The sequence below is a fragment of the Chiloscyllium punctatum genome, chromosome 8 (assembly GCF_047496795.1).
Source record: "Chiloscyllium punctatum isolate Juve2018m chromosome 8, sChiPun1.3, whole genome shotgun sequence".
In the NCBI taxonomy this organism is placed as follows: domain Eukaryota; kingdom Metazoa; phylum Chordata; class Chondrichthyes; order Orectolobiformes; family Hemiscylliidae; genus Chiloscyllium; species Chiloscyllium punctatum.
The window spans coordinates 30484309-30502043 of record NC_092746.1 but is presented as its reverse complement, the minus strand read 5'-3'; the positions used below and the strand labels follow the sequence as shown (position 1 = coordinate 30502043).

Sequence of the window (17735 nt, the reverse complement as noted above, 5' to 3'; positions counted from 1 at the left end):
AGGAGGTGATGGATTCTCAGGGGAACATAGCACAAACAGCCAAGTTTCTGGTATTGAGACTGGCTCTATTGCAACGAGGGGTACGTTGGGTTCCAAGAGATTGATTGTGTTAGGGGATTCTCTAGTCTGAGCTATAGACAGACTTTTCTGTGGCCAGCAGTGAAAAATCAGAATGGTGTGTTGCTTCTCTGGTGCCAGGATCAAGGATGTCTCAGACTGGGTGCAGAATGTTCAAAAGGGGGAGAGCAGCCAGCAGGAGATCATTGTCCACATTGAAACCAACAACATAGGAAGGGAAAAGGTTGAGATTCTGAAATGAGATTACAGAGTTAGGCAAGAATTTAAAAAGGAGGTCCTCAAGTGTAGTAATATCTGGATTACTCCCAGTGCTACGAGCTAGTGAGGGCAGGAATAGGACGATAGAGCAGATGAATGCCTGGCTGAGGAGCTGGTGTATGGGAGAAGGATTCACATTTTTGGATCATTGGAATCTCTTTTTGGGTAGACGTGACCTGTACAAGAAGGGCGGACTGTACCAAAATTGGAAGTGGGCTAATATACTGGCAGGAAGATTTACTAGAGCTGCTCAGGAGGATTTAAACTAGTAAGGTGGGGGAGGTGGTGGGGGGGGGGGGGGAAGGGGGTGGGGTGGTGGGGTGGTGGTGGGACCCAGGGAGATAGCGAGGAAAGAGATCGATCTGAGATGGGTACAGCTGAGAACAGAAGTGAGTCAAACAGTCAGGTCAGGCAGGGACAAGGTAGGACTAACAAATTAAACTGCATTTATTTCAATTCAAGGGGCCTAACAGGGAAGGCAGATGAACTCAGGGCATGGTTAGGAACATGGGACTGGGAAATCATAGCAATTACAGAAACATGGCTCAGGGATGGGCAGGACTGGGAGCTTAATTTTCCAGGATACAAATGCTACAGGAAGGATAGAAAGGGAGGCAAGAGAGGTAGGGAATGGGGTTTTTGATAGGGGATAGCATTACAGCTGTGCTGAGGGAGGATATTCTTGGGAATCCATCCAGGGCAGTTATTTGGGTGGAACTGAGAAATTAGAAAGGGATGATCACCTTATTGGGATTGTATTATAGACCCCTAATAGTCAGAGGGAAATTGAGAAACAAACTTGGAGGAGATCGCAGCTATCTGTAAGAATAATGGGGTGATTATGGTAGGAGATTTTAACTTTTCAAACATAGACTGGGACTCTGCCATATTGTTAAGGGTCTAGATGGAGAGGAATTTGTTAAGTGTGTACTAGAAATTTTTCTGATTCAATATGTCAATGTTCCTACTAGAGAAGGTGCAAAACTTGACCTACCCTTGGGAAATAAGGCAGGGCAGGTCACTGAGGTGTCAGTGGGGGAGCAATTTGGGGCCAGCGACCATATTCTATTAGATTTAAAATAGTGATGGAAAAGGATAGACCAGATCTAAAAGTTGAAATTCTAAATTGGAGAAAAGCCAATTTTGACAATATTAGGCAAGAACGTTCAAAAGCTGATTGGGGGCAGGTGTTATCAGGTAAAGGGACGGCTGGAAAATGGGAAGCCTTAAGAAATGAGATAACAAGAATCCAGAGAAAGTATATTCCTGTCAGGGTGAAAGGGAAGGCTGGTAACTATAGGGAATGCTGGATGACTAAAGAAGTTGAGGGTTTGGTTCTGAAAAAGAAGGAAGCATATGTAAGGTAGAGACAGGATAGATCGAGTGAATCCTTAGAAGAGTATAAAGGAAGTAAGAGTATACTTAAGAGGGAAATCAGGAGGACAAAAAGGGGCATGAGATAGCTTTGGCAAATAGAATTAAGGAGAATCCAAAGGGTTTTTACAAATACATTAAGGACAAAAGGGTAACTAGGGAGAGAATAGGGCCCCTCAAAGATCAGCAAGGCAGCCTTTGTGTGGAGCCACAGAAAATGGGGGAGATACTAAACAAGAATTTTGCATCAGTATTTACTGTGGAAAAGGATATGGAAGATATAGAATGTTGAGAAATAGATGGTGACATCTTGCAAAATGCCCATATTACAGAGGAAGAAGTGCTGGATGTCTTGAAATGCATGAAGGTGGATAAATCCCCAGGACCTGATCAGGTGTACCCTAGAACTCTGTGGGAAGCTAGAGAAGTGAGTGCTGGGCCTCTTGCTGAGATATTTGTATCATCAATAGTCACAGATGAAGTGCCGGAAGACTGGAAGTTGGCAAACATGGTGCCACTGTTTAAGGAGGGTGGTAAAGACAAGCCAGGGAACTATAGACCGGTGAGCCTGACCTCGGTGGTGGGCAAGTTGTTGGAGGGAATCCTGAGGGACAGAATGTATATGTATTTGGAAAGGCAAGGACTGATTCGGGATAGTCAACATGGCTTTGTGCATGGAAAACAAATCTCACAAACTTGATTGAGTTTTTGAAGAAGTAACAAAGAGGATTGATGAGGGCAGAGTGGTAGATGTGATCTATATATAAGGCGTTCGACAAGGTTCCCCATGGGAGACTGATTAGCAAGATTAGATCTCACGGAATACCGGGAGAGCTAGCTATTTGGATACAGAACTGGCTCAACGGTAGAAGACAGAGGGTGGTGGAGGGTTGTTTTTCAGACTGGAGGCCTGTGACCAGTGGAGTGTCACAAGGATCAGTGCTGTGTCCACTACATTTTATTATTTACATAAATTATTTGGATGCGAGCATAAAAAGCACAATTAATAAGTTTGCAGGTGACACCAAAATTGATGGTGTCGTGTACAGTGAAGAGGGTTACCTCAGATTACAACAGGATCTGGACCAGATGGGCCAATGGGCTGAGAAGTGGCAGGTGGAGTTTCATTCAGATAAATATGAGGTGCTGCATTTTGGGAAAGCAAATCTTAGCAGGACTTATACACTTAATGGTAAGGTCCTAGGGAGTGTTGCTGAGCAAAGAGACCTTGGAGTGCAGGTTCATAGCTCCTTGAAAGTGGAGTCGCAGGATAGTGAAGAAGGCATTTGGTATGCTTTCTTTTATTGCTCAGAATATTGAGTACAGGAGTTGCGGCTGTACAGGGCATTGGTTAGGCCACTGTTGAAATATTGCATGCAATCCTGGTCTCCTTCCTATCGGAAAGATGTTGTGAAACTTGAAAGGATTCAGAAAAGATTTATAAGGATGTTGCCAGGGTTGGAGGATTTGAGCTACAGGGAGAGGCTGAACAGGCTGGGGCTATTTTCCCTGGAGTGTCGGAGGTTGAGGGATGACCTTATGGAAGTTTACAAAATTATGAGGGGCATGGATAGGATAAATATACAAAGTCCTTTCCCTGGGGTTGGGGAGTCCAGAACTAGAGGGGCATAGGTTTAGGGTGAGAGGGGAAACACGTAAAAGAGACTTAAGGGGTAACCTTTTCATACAGAGGGTGGTACATGTAGGGAATGAGCTGCCAGAGGAAGTGGTGGAGGCTGGTACAATTGCAACATTCAAAAGGCATTTGGATGTGTATATGAATAGGAAGGGTTTGGAGGGATATGGGTCGCGTGCTGGCAGGTGGGACTATATTGGGTTGGGATATCTGGTTGGCATGGACAAGTTGGACCGAAGGGTCTGTTTCCATGCTTTTCGTCTCTATGACTCTATGCCTAATGGAAGTTAATATGTTACAGATGCTTTACTTCACTTTTGATGGTTTATACTATTTGAATATTGGTGTACAAAGTTAATTTTCATAGTAGAATTGACGTTTCGGGCAGATTCTCCTGTTCCTTGGATGCTGCCTGACCTGCTGCGCTTTTCCAGCAACACATTTTCAACTCTGATCTCCAGCATCTGCAGTCCTCACTTTCTCCCCTAATTTTCAAAGTAGACATTTTGTATCAAAAAACCATTGCTGGACTTTTCTGTTTTCCAAATTCCCATATTCGCAGTGGAATTCTATAATTATAAATGAACTGAAGGTGTGACAAGCTGCTGTTCACAAGATCCATTGAGGGTTTGTCTTTTTTTCCGGAACTCCTGGGGTTTAATTCTGGGATAAAGTAACGCAGTAATTTGGTCATTGCTTTAAGCAGGATAGCTGACTAGGCAACTCCCCCGAGCTTGTACATCAGGCAGATAACCAATTTATTTGGCCAGATTACACATACACCTTCTATGGATTTGAACTCTGAGTTTGTGGCCTCACAAATGGGAATTCTACCACTGCGTCACAAATCTCCTACCACTGGTGCTGACCTTGAAGCACACTGATGCTTTGTCAGCAATGTCCAAAATTGCCTCTACAGATCTGGCGTGTAATATTTTGTTTCTTAGGTAACTTTACAACAATTGAAAACATGTTGCACTTTAAAAAGATCATTTCTCATCCTTCTGAGCTATTTCTATAACGCTAAAGTGTTTTGAGTATTCGAGGGATACGATCCACATCTACGTATCAACACCCACCCCACGAGAATCTTGTAAATAAATATTAGCTATGGTCCACAAAACATACTGGGTATTATAGATTTGCTTTGTTATTTCTGATGGTTAGTTGTATACATAGATGCTGCAATTTTCTGCTTATTTCTTTTGCATTGACAACACATCACATTCGTCCTGAATGTGTTCATAACTAGCTTTGTTTTTCCAGTTAATTTATGCACATATTCTTGTCACATTGAAATAAGCGCATTTTTTTTATTGGTTGTTTACGTTGACCCATCCACAACTGAAACAATTGTCACACTTGATACCAGAAGCCACCCCCCTCAGCGTTATGGTTTATTCCGGGGAGACGCTTGTGTGAAGAAGACATCGGCTTGAAGTGGACTTGTTCACTCCGGGAGAGGGGAAGAGGCGAGTGATGGAAAGGTTACATTTTCATTCCCATTCCCAAGGAAACCAGTTCGCTGGAGAGTCCAACTCGTAGGAGGACGAGCGTTTGTGCAATGCTGTGAGTTGGAAACGCAGTGAATTTTATTTTTTTTTAAAAAAGGCTCCATTTGACTTCAAAATAAATAAAAAACATTTGTTGCAAGTAGACGGGCCAAAAATCCAAGTGGTGGAAATGGCTGAAGAGGATGAAGAAAACCACCTTAAAAGTTTCGGAGAAGACGAGAGAGTGCAGTATATAGCGGATTGGATCATCATCTCACTCAGACTCCGAGCTGACCCATGGGTCAAATTCATTGCGAGCAAAGAGAACCAAAAACTCTTGGCGGAGTTTCTCGAAAGAGAGTATTTTCTGGTGTGGTTTCTCAGCGACACCGGACTCCTGGCAGCATCCAGGGAGGTAAGAACAGTCTGGGTTTCCACTCTCCGTTTCATCCGGATCAATTAATGAAAATTAAATGTCAAAACGGGTTGCGTTTTTGTCATCACCGTCCCCTGATTGCGTAGAAACACATTTTTTTTAAAAGGAACCTTTTCGGAACCAGGTATTATACTTTCTGTCGATCAACAGCAAAATAATATCGTTAGTTATTCTAAAATTCCATGAGGAAACCCAAGTTTTTCATGTCAAAAAATAACAAGTGCCTGTAGCCTTAAAAAAAAAGGTTATGGGATGTATGTTGAGATTAGAGTGGAGCTGGAAAAGCACAGCAGGTCAGACAGCATCCGAGGAGCAGGAAAATCGACGTTTCGGGCAAAAAGTCCTTCATCAGGAATGTTCCTCGGATGCTGCCTGACCTGCTGCCCTTTTCCAGCACTACTCTAATCTTGACTCCAGTCTCCAGCATCTGCAGAACCCACTTTCGCCTATGGAATGTATGTTGCCAAGTATTTGTTTTTGACAAATGCAACGTGCCGAGTTATTTATTTTAAAAGACGAACTAACATGAAATGTTTCTGACTTTATTCAAATAATATTTGATGAAAATCGGTCCTGTGTGAAAAAAAATTCTTTAAAACTTTTAATTTAGGATTCAGATATTGCTGACCTGTTTGTGTATTTGTCTACAGCACAAAAACGAGCCATTCAGCTCTTCAGATGCTTACACCCCACACCAGCCTCCTTTATTCAGTTAAGCCCCCATTACCATTATTCCTTTTTCTCTCATTCAGTTTTTAAAAATTGTGCTATGTTTTCTCTCTCATGCCATTATTTAGCTTCACCTTCAATGGCATCAACTCTATTCACCTTCACCATTCTATGACCATAAGAAATACAAATTGGAGTAGGCTGCCAAATTCAATAAGATCATGGCTGATCTGACAGTCTTCATGCTCAGTTTCCTGCTCTTTCCCTGTAACCCTTGATTCCCCTATTGACAAGAATCTATTTCAGCCTTAAGTATACACAAGGATTCTCCTTCCTACAGCTTTCTGTGGCGTGGAGTTCGAAAGACTCACAACACTCCGAGAAATTCCTTGTCATCTCAGTCTTAAATTGGTAGCCCCCTGTATTCTGAGATGATGCCCACCAGTCCTAGATTCTGTCATGAGTGGAAATATTTACCCTGTCAAGCCCCTTAAGAATCTGATTATGTTTCAATGAGATCCTTTCTCATTCCTCTAAGTTTGCATGAGTAGAGCTCCAACCTGTTCAACCTTTGCTCATAAGACAATTCCTCCATATCAGGGTGGGAAGGAATGGCCTAGCGGTAATATTGCTGGACTGCTAATCCAGAGAACCAGGGAATACTCTGGGGGTGCGGGTTCAAATTCCACTTTGGGAGATGGTGGATTTTGAATTAAATGAAAATCTCGAATTAGGAGTCAAATGATGACCATGAATCCGTTGGCGATTGTTGGGGAAAAACCCATGTGGTAACTCGTGCCCTTTAAGGAAGGAAACTGCCTTCCTTACTACATGTGCCTCCAGACCCACAACCAATGTGGTTGACTCTTAACTGCCTTCGAGACAGCTAGGGATAGGCACTAATGCCTACATCCCATGAATGAATAATGAAAAAACATTCCAGTGAATCTCCTCAGAACTGCCTCCAATGACATATCCTTCCTTAACTAAGGGGACTGAAACTTCTCAGTACTCCAGATGTGATCTCACCAGTGCCCTGTACAATTCCAGTAAGACTTTCCTACTTTTATACTCCAAATCCCCTTTAATTAAGGGCCAATATTCCATTAAACCTTCCTAATTACCTGCTGCACCTGTGTGCTATCTTTCTGTGTTTTGTGCACAAATACCCCCCAGGTTCCTTTCTGTTGGAGTTTTATGCAGGTTTTCTCTATTTAAATAATACTCTGTTCTTTGGATCTCCCTTCCAAAATGAACTTCCCATTTTCCCACATTATATACCATCCAGTAAGACTTTCCTCCTGTTTTACTTCAACCCCCCTGGGGAATCATGTTACATAATCTAACTACTGTTTGACTGAAGCATTTTCTTATCCCTGAATTCCCAACTGAACGTTTCAGTGTCAACATCTCTCACTGTACCTTTCAAACTTTTTCCTAACCTTACCACCCTAGGCTTATTTTCTAGAGAAAAGAGCTGCACCTGGTAATCTTGGCATTATAGCCTATGGGGTCTTTCATTCTAGTATATCTAGTTTGCACTTTTCGCAATACCTCTGTATTGCTTTCCTTATATAATATAGGGACTAGAATTATTCATTGTTTTGCAAGCGGAGTCCAGTCAAGATCCTAGACAAGTTTAATGTCTCTGCATATCAGTTCTTTCCCTCTGGAAATGTAAATGGATTTATTAGTCTGTGCTGCTATTTCAGTGATGTCCGTATCTGTTAATTGTATAATAATTGTTTAATATGTGCCGATACTGCTGATTAACTAGTGATTGACTTGAATTTCTATATTTAGATAACAACAGATTAAAACTGTGATTGTTGGCTTAGTACGTAAATGTTTGTAATATGTCTATCTAAATAAATGTCAAATTGTGTGAAGATTGATTGCATTTCTGTGTTGCAGTTTGTTTTCTGCATCATAATAGAGCATCTGCTGTAACCCCAAAAATGCTGTCAGCACACCTGTGCAAAACAGGCACATACTGAGTATCATTGTACAAAGGACTATTGCTGCGATCACTCTTCTTCATTAACGAGAATAATACCCTTGCCAGTTCTGCCACATTGACATCATTCCATCATCCTGTTTGCTCATATTCATTACGCTTGTTTGGGTGCTGCTGGATCTTTTTTTCATTGCTAGGGTGTTTCACAAAGTGAGCACATGTGGAACTTTCTGCATGCACGATGTGAGCCTTTTATACCCAAAATGTTGACTCTGTTGCTCCTCAGCTGCTACGTGACCTGCTGTACTTTTTCCAGCACTGTGCTTTATGAACTCTGACTCTCCAGCATTTGCAGTCCTCACTTTCTCCTAGTCTTTTGGGGCTGTCAGGAGACAAAGTTGCATTATAACATCTGTACCCCAAATCCCTCTATTCCTCTGCTATTCAGACACTTATTTTCTAAGCAGTATGCAGTCTTTTTATGCTTGGGTTAGAGTGGTGCTGGAAAAGCACAGCAGGTCAGGCAGCATCCGGGAGTAGGAAAATCAACGTTTTGGGCAAAAGCTGTTCATTAGGACTAGAGGCAGAGTGCCTGCAGAGTGCAGAGACAAATGAGAGGAGGGTGGGGTTGGGGAGAAAGTAGCATAGGTGAATGGGGGTGGGGATGGAGGTGATAGGTCAGAGAGGAGGGTAGAGTGGATAGGTGGAAAGGAAGATAGGCAGGTAGGACAGGTTATGGGATGGTGCTGAGCTGGAAGGTTGGAGCTGGGGTGAGGTGGGGTAAGAGGAAATGAGGAAACTGGTGAAATCCCCATTGATGCCCTGGGGTTGGAGTGTTTCGAGGTGGAAGATGAGGCGTTCTTCCTCCAGGCATCGGGCGGTGAGGGAGCGGTGGTGGAGGAGGCCCAGGACCTGCATGTCCTCAGCAGAGTGGGAGGGGGAGTTGAAATGTTGGGCCACAGGGCGGTGGGGTTGATTGGTGCGGGTGTCCAAAAGATGTTCCCTAAAGCGCTCTGCTAGGAGGCGCCCAGTCTCCCCAATGTAGAGGAGACTGCATCGGGAGCAACAGATACAATAAATGATATTGGTGGATGTGCAGATAAAACTTTGATGAATGTGGAAGGCTCCTTTGGGGCCTTGGATAGAGGTGAGGGAGGAGATGTGGGCACAGGTTTTGCAATTCCTGCGGTGGCAGGGGAGGGTGCCTGGTAGGGAGGGTGGGTTGTTGGGGGGGGTGGGCATGAACCTAATCAGGTAGTCATGGAGGAAACGGTCTTTGCGGAAGGCGGAAAGGGGTGGGGAGGGAAATATATCACTGGTGGTGGGGTCTGTTTGGAGGTGACGGAAATGTCGGCGGATGATTTGATTTATGTGAAGGTTAGTAGGGTGGAAGGTGAGCACTAGGGAGTATCTGTCCTTGTTACAGCTGGAGAGGTGGGGTTTGAGGGCGGAGGGGTGGAATGTGGACGAGATGCGTTGGAGGGCATCTTTAACACGTGGGAAGGGAAATTGCGGTCTCTAAAGAAGGAGGCCATCTGGTGTATTCTGTGATGGAACTGGTCCTCCTGGGAGCAGATACAGTGGATGCGGAAGAATTGGGAATACGGGATGGCATTTTTGCAGGAGGTAGGGTGGGAAGAGGTGTAATCCAGGTAGTTGTGGGAGCCGGTGGGTTTGTAAAAAATGTCGGTGTCAAGTCGGTCACCATTAATGGAAATGGAGAGGTCCAGGAAGGGGAGGGAGGTGTCAGAGATGGTCCGGGTGAATTTAAGGTTGGGGTGGAATGTGTTGGTGAAGTTGACTAATTGCTCAACCTCCTCGCGGGAGCACGAGTTGGCGCCAATGCAGTCATCATTGTAGCGGAGGAAGAGGTGGGGAATGGTGCCAGTGTAACTACGGAAGATGGACTGTTCTATGTAGCCAGCAAAGAGACAGGCATAGCTGGGGCCCATGCGGGTGCCCATGGCTACCCCTTTGGTCTGGAGCAAGTGGGAGGATTTGAAGGAGAAATCGTTAAGCGTGAGGACCAGTTTGGCCAAATGAATGAGTTTGTCGGTGGAAGGATACTGTTGGGGATGTCGGGAGAGGAAGAAGCAGAGGGCTTGGAGGCCCTGGTCATTGTGGATGGAGGTGTGTAGAGTTTTTACCTAGTCTTTTTATGCTTTCTACCAAAAGGTTCTACTGTACCTCACACCTACGTTTGACCATATTGTGATACTTCTGCGAGTTTAGTCATATCTTTCTGCATTTTATGTCGTTGGATTTCCAAAAGGCATAAGAAAACTCCTGAAACAGGTCAGAATATGAGGTCAAGTCACAAGGTACAGAATGGTTAAAAGCCAGATACAAACTGAAAAGCTCTACCGTATCTCACACCTTTGTTTGACCATTTTGTCATACGTTTTCAAGTTTAGTAATATCTTTTGGCACCAGCCTGTCACTGCAATAAGTGCACCACATAATTTGGTGTTATCCTCAAATTTTGAAAGTAATTTCTGTTCCCAAATTTAGATTGTTTATGTAAATGGTGAAAAAGAATGATCTCAGCACTGATCCTTTGTAGAATAATAACAATCACCTTTAGTCCCTACTCTCTGCTTTTCGTTTGTATCTTACTTGTCAACCATTCTGTACCTTGTGACCTGACCTCACATATTCTGACCTTATTCAGGAGTCTATGCGTTTTCTAAGGCCTTTTGGAAATTCATTTATATTAACTATATCTATTACTTAGCCTTGATCTACTTTTTGTGTTAGTTTTGCAAAAAAAACACAAAAACCAAAAATAAACTGCGGATGCTAGAAATCCCAAACAAAAGCAGAAATTGCTGGAAAAGCTCAGCATGTCTGGCATCGTCTGTGGAGAGAAGTCAGAGTTAATGTTTTGGTCCAGTGACCCTTCCTCAGAACTGATGGTAATTAGGATAAAGTTATTACTTACACAGAAAATAGAATGGGAGTAAGGGGTAAGGAGTAAATGATAGGTGAAGATAGACCCCAAAGAGAGATAAGAACTGACAGATAAAGAAGTGGAGAATGAATAGCTACTAATGGGGGCAATTAGTCGCTAACAATGGATTGTGTGAATCCTTGTAATAACAAGACTTGTGGTTTGGGGTAAGGCAGGTGCCTCCCACTCTAACATTGTTGAACTCAGTGTTGAGTCCAGAAGGCTGTAGAGTTCCGAAGCAGGAACTGAGGTGCTGTTCTGAACAGCTTTGTTATCACATGTTCGGTTATTACATACCGTCCATTGTTAGCCACTAACAGTCCCCATTAGCAACTATTTATTCTCCTGTGCTGATTGTTATTCACTCCTTTGTCTGTTTAGCTGTTCTTCTCCCTGGGCTCTATCTCCACCTATCATTTACTCCTTATTCCCTTCCCCCATCCTGTCTTTCATCAGTTCTGAGGAAGGGTCCCTGGACCTAAAATGTTAACTCTGATTTCTCTCCACAGATGCTGCCAAACCTGCTGAGCTTTTCCAGCCATTTCTGTTTTTTGTTCCCGCCTCAGGCAACTGTCTGTGTGGAGTTTGCGCATTCTCCCTGTGTCTGCGTGGGTTTCCTACAGGTGCTCCAGTTTCCTCCCACAGTCCAAAAATGTGCAGGTCAGGTGAATTGGTCATGTTAAATTGACCATTGTGTTAGGTGAAGGGGTAAATGTTGGGGAATGGGTCTGGGTGGGTTGCTCTTCGGAGGGTCGGTGTGGACTTGTTGGGCCGAAGGGCCTATTTCCACATCGTAAATCATCTAATCTAATCTAAAACTAAATTAGTGCATATCCTAGAAATTTGAAATTAGAACAGAATTTGCTGGAGAAATTCAACCGTTTTAGCAGCATTTGTGGAGATAGAAATAGAGTTAATGTTTCGAATCCGACATGACCTCTTCAGAATAACTTCAGTATTCAGCAATGTCAGTCACATCCTCTTCTGAAATCCTCTTTATTGCGTATTTCAGTTTTTAGATGTTTTTCGATGTTTTTCTATTATGTGTTGGAGTAATGAATCTTTCCTACTGCTGACCTTAAGTTAATTGGTTTACAGTGCCCTGAATTGTTCAATCTCTTTTTGAATTTAGGGATCACATTAACATTGTGAATACTCTGACAGCATTCACTTTTACAGTGGCATTATCTTATATATGTAATTATGTCTCTGCTGTCTTTAACTGGTTCAAAGGTAGAAGACAGAGGGTGGTGGTGGAGGGTTGTTTTTCAGACTGGAGGCCTGTGACCAGTCGAGTGCCACAAGGATCAGTGCTGGGTCCTCTACTGTTTGTCATTTACATAAATGATTTGGATGCGAGCATAAGAGGTACAGTTAGTAAGTTTGCAGATGACACCAAAATTGGAGGTGTAGTGGACAGTGAAGAGGGTTACCTCAGATTACAACAGGATCTGGACCAGATGGGCCAATGGGCTGAGAATTGGCAGATGGAGTTTCATTCAGATAAATGCGAGGTGCTGCATTTTGGGAAAGCAAATCTTAGCAGGACTTATACACTTAATGGTAAGGTCCTCGGGGGTGTTGCTGAACAAAGAGACCTTGGAGTGCAGTTTCATAGCTCCTTGAGAGTGGAGTCACAGGTAGATAGGATAGTGAAGAAGGCGTTTGGTAAGCTTTCTTTTATTGATCAGAGTATTGAGTTGGGAGGTCATGTTGCGGCTGTACAGGACATTGGTTAGGCCACTGTTGGAATATTGCATGCAATTCTGGTCTCCTTCTTATCAGAAAGATATTGTGAAACTTGAAAGGGTTCAGAAAAGATTTACAAAGATATTGCCCGGATTGGAGGATTTGAGCCATAGGGAGAGGCTAAATAGGCTGGGGCTGTTTTCCCTGGAGCGTCGGAGGCTGAGGGGTGGCCTTAGCGAGGTTTACAACATTATGAGGGGCATGGATAGGATAAATAGGCAGAGTTTTTTTCCCTGCGATTGGGAAGTTCAGAACTAGAGGTTTTGGGTGAGAGGGGAAAGACATAAAAGAGACCTAATGGGCAATTTTCTCACACAGAGGGTGGTATGTGTAAGGAATGAGCTGCCAGAGGAAGTGGTGGAGGCTGGTTCAATTGCAAGATTTAAAAGGCATTTGGATGGCTATATGAATAGGCAGGGTTTGGAGGGATATGGGCCGGGTGCTGGCAGGTGGGACTAGATTGGGTTGGGATATCTGGTCGGCATGGACGGGTTGGACCGAAGGGTCTGTTTCCATGCTGTACATCTCTATGACTCTATTTATGTATGGATTCACATTAAAGACCCAATGCCATTTGATACATATAGTTATATATTCCAAATGTTAGTATTTCAACTGTTAATTCAATAAGCATTTTTGTAAATTAATTTTGTCAGGCATGTCAACCTGTTTAAGGAAAGAGAGAAGGTTAAGCAGGGTGACCGTAATTCAGTTTGGAGAGTGTGGTGCTGGAAAAGCATAGCAGTTCAGGCAGCATCTGAGAAGCAGGAGAATTGATGTTTCGGACATAAGCCCTTCAATTCAGTTTGCCAAACTTCAGTGTGTAAATGAGCAAAGAAATCTAGGTGTTCAAATTCATAGGTGACTGTTGCCATCCTTGCATTTCAACCGTAACCAGAGTGTTAAAGTACTTTATGGGTTTTAAAACACTTTGATTTATGTAGCACCTTTCAGGATGTCTCACCTATTGGGTCTGTACTGGATCCATGAACAAATATATAATTTATTGCTATTCTCTTTAATTCTTCCATTTCAAATAACAGTCTATTTCTGCTTTGAATGCACGTGCTTCCACTATACTGTTAGTGCATTCCAGACCACTATTCACTGTTTGCGGTTAGATTAGATTACCTACAGTGTGGAAACAGGCCCTTCGGCCCAACAAGTCCACACAGACCCTCTGAAGATTAACACACCCAGACCCATTTCCCCTGATTAATGCACCTAACACTACGGGCACTTTAGCACTGCCAATTCACCTGACCTGCACATCTTTGGACTGTGGGAGGAAACCGGAGGAAACCCACGTAGACACTGGGAGAACATGCAAACTCCACACAGACAGTCACCCAAGGCTGGTATTGAACCTGGGACCTTGATGCTGTGAGGCAGCAGTGCTAACCACTGCGCCACTGTGCCGCCTTTTCTTTTTCTCATATTGTTATTGATTCTGTTGACCATTACTTTAAAGTTGTGCGCCTACATTTTTCATCTATTCATGAATGGGACAATTTTCTCTTATTTATTCTGCTCTGATCCCTCACAATTTTAAATACCTGACTAAAATCTCCCTTTTGCTTTATTTTCTTCAAGGAAGATAGTTCTAACTTCTCCAATTCGCAAGCATCTTTTAAAAATAATTCTTGTGTGGGTAAGATGGACAGAGTCTTAAAAAATGGGAGTGTGGATATTGTAAGTGGGGCTATAGGGTACAAGAGTATATGAGTAATAATACATTTACACAAAATATTGATTAACACATGATTTAGATCCTGTCTGAAGCAGTAGGGATACTCCGTTATTAACGTTCTCAACATAGGTCTAGAAAGTTTGGTGCACCTGATTGTAAAGGCAGAGAGGCCATAGGACTTATTCCCATCCCTTAATGGTGAGGTTTAAAGAACTTGCGGTTCTGGGCTTTGGAGTTGAGGGATTTGGGAATATGGGAGATCATGGGCTGAAGGTATTTCCTGTGGGTGGCTGCCCTGGTTGGCAGAGGTGTGTGTGTGTGTGTGTGTGTGTGTGTGTGTGTGTGTGTGTGTGTGTTTTCATAGGGCTCACAGTAATCAGAAATGTCGCAGCAGTGTCCACGTACTAGGGCTTGTTTCCCTGTGTACAGCTCAGAATGGCATGTGCTCCAGAGATAACGTGAGCCGTACAGTCGGGTTACCTTGGGAACTTTAAAGCCAAGAACACATTAAAAACATAGTGCGACATGTGGCCTTTTTCAATGATGTTAAATTTCCAGGTCCTAAAAATTATTAAAATCTACACATTAGAAGATCAGACAAAACCATGAAAATTTGATAGCTCTAAAACTTTCCTGAATAGAACTCTACTATTTCTATGTTGAAAATAAATATAAAGGCTTGGATTTATAATAAGTTATACTGCAAGTATTGCTAACATCTCATGATTTATATAAGGGAAACCATTGGCAAAATATATGGATATCTTTTATTTCTTGAGAATTTGTCATCCTTTATAGGTATTTGTTGGTAACCTCCTGATTGTTACTACTATTTATACACTTGTCACAATGACATTGAAATATTTCTATCCTGACCCTTAGGTTCATGCATGGAAACAATTTTCCCTTATTTTCACACTTCTTACCCCTCTTTATCTGGCTTATTTATATTGATATTTATGCATTTACCTCTTCTCCCGAATGTTTTTGTTGGGACTTTTCTGCTGTTACGACTCACTGGGGTATTGCATTAGAAATCAAGCTGCATTATTTCCCAGTCTTCTCAGATGTGAAAATATATAATCAAACCATCCAAAATCTCCAATTTACCTGACTGATGAACCCAGGTTAAAAGAAAATGCTCACCAGGTTTCTCTGCACAATAAGAAAACAGTTGTTTATTGCAATCAAAACAGATCTAATTAATGGCACGAAAAACATGAATTGCTACTGTGTCACACTATAACTTAAACTTTATCCTTTTTAAGAAAAAAAATCATACACAAACAAACAGACGCAAAGAAGCAAGACAAGACACAAATATTATGGGTTGTGAAAGAACTGAAAATGCTGAAGTACGGTTCTGGCATCAGTCTGGATCATAGGTCTCAATTGAATATTTTCCTTTAGTTCCCTTCTGGGATTTTTTGGCTCTTTGATGAGAACATGAGCTTGGGGGTCACATCAAATCTCACTCTTCACTCCCCTCCTTGAAGCTTTGCCAATATTTTCCTTTCAAGAAGGAAATTTGCAAAGAGTTACAAGCTGCTCAGAATTTTCTCCTACTTCTCCCCTTATAGAAGGGAGGGAGAGAGGGATTTAGGTGCTTTCCCTTTCCCAAACTGGAAGTTTGTGCAGTATTGTCCAACCACAAAACTGTCGCCTCTCTCCAAGGAACCAATCAAGAAGTTATCCCCATACTGATCACTCCTAATGCACACAACACACACACACCTTGTCCTTGTTGAAAAACCAATTAAAAGTCTACCACTAAGCAAAATGCCCCATACACAAAATATGGTGCTGATGAGCTGAGTATCCTCACCCACTGTTTGAATATAACCACATTATCAATACAATGCACACAGAGTTCTAGTAACTTAGAGTCATAGAGATTTTTGGTTTTTAAAGACTGTAGCATGTTTTTCCACTGTCCATTAATTTAAAGTAGTATCTTTTCCCACTTAATTTATTCCATAGTCCAAAAAATAAAAGTGGACTTAACACTACCCACTACAGACTCTTGTCCTTGTATCTCGGTTCTTCAAGTCAGCATTCTTTCCTGTATCTTTCAACATCAAACATATCTCTCCAATTAAACCATCAAGCCCCTATCCCGGGAATGGTTCTCTTCATCCTCTGTTCAAGTTGACACAGTTCATGCTGATATTCTTATCTCTCCATTTTCTAACCCAAAGCAATCTATCACCTTCAAGGTGACACTCCTATTCGTTTCTTATTCCCCTGCCGTTCCTCCTTTTCCTCAACACTGCTCTGAGTACTTTGCAGAAGCTGCTCAACAGGATTGATTGGTGGTATATGTTTATACATACAGTATTGGGTACTGGCCGATGATCAGCATTTTCTTCCCAGCTTTTACCAATGAGAGGTTGGCTGTGGTTTGTCTTGAACTGCTGCAGTTCTTATGCTGAAAGTATCAACAATGATGTGAAGCAGGGAATTCCAAGATTTTGAGTGGAGACAGTGAAGGAATACACTATATTTAACTTAGTGTTTGTGTTTGTAATGGTTGCTGAATTTGATGATGATCAGTATTGACACGCCCACACAGTCGTTTCTAGGTGAAGCAAATCACAGGTTTGAGAAGTCATAGAAGTGTTAGCAAGTTACAGCCTGACCCCTGCACAGTAGCCTGTGCAGCTATGTACACCAGTATTGTGTGGAGTAGCTGTGTAAACTGTGAATGGGTTACTGCTGGGGGAGAGGGGTTGTCAAAGTATTTAAAACTGCTGTATCTTGGGGAGAAAAAAATTAGCCATGCGTCACACGATGATTTTAAAGGAAATAATGATTTGGAGGTGAACCACACATCATAAAACACTCAGCCACTAACCTCCTTTAGTTGCTACCATATATAACTGGCCGAGTCAGGTTTCAGATGAGCAGTGTCCTTCAAAATGTTGATCGTTGGGGATTGGTTGCTAGTAATGTCAGTGATTCTTATGGAGAAGTATTTAGACTCTCTGGCATTGCCTCACATCTGCGTGGTACACATTTTACTTACTATTTATCAGCCTAAGAACTGCATGCTGTCTTTGTCTTGCATTTCATGGATAGCAGACTGTTTCATTATCTGAGCAATTGAGAGTGGATATTAACACTGCAAGAACAAACAGATTGTATATATAAAACATGGTATGAAGTCACATCACCTTAGAGGGATTTAAAGGCAGTGGTGAGAGTTTTGAAGCCAGCTCACTGAGATATGAGGAACAAGTGCAGATATGCTTGAAAGATGAGAAGTGATGAGAGTGTGGAACTTTGTGCTGATGATAGATGATCATAGCATTGTGCATGAATTTTAATTTGTGACAACCAACAAGAGAATATTAGAGCTGCCAAGCCTAAATGCTGCTGGGTTATCAACAACACAGGATAACAGCAATTGCAGACAGCTGTTATGTATTCAAAAATATAGCATTTT

The 17735-nt window shown here is 42.4% G+C and overlaps 1 protein-coding gene across 1 annotated transcript in view; it reads left to right on the top strand.

Annotated features, from left to right (window-relative positions):
- Positions 1-4886: 4886 nt before the first annotated feature.
- LOC140480447 (dynein axonemal heavy chain 11-like) overlaps positions 4887-17735 on the top strand; it is a 445469-nt gene continuing 432620 nt past the window's right edge. Inside the window, exon 1 of the mRNA XM_072575322.1 lies at positions 4887-5254. Within this exon, the coding sequence (XP_072431423.1) occupies positions 5030-5254 (225 nt within the window). The 5' untranslated portion in view covers positions 4887-5029. The remainder of the gene's footprint in view (positions 5255-17735) is intronic.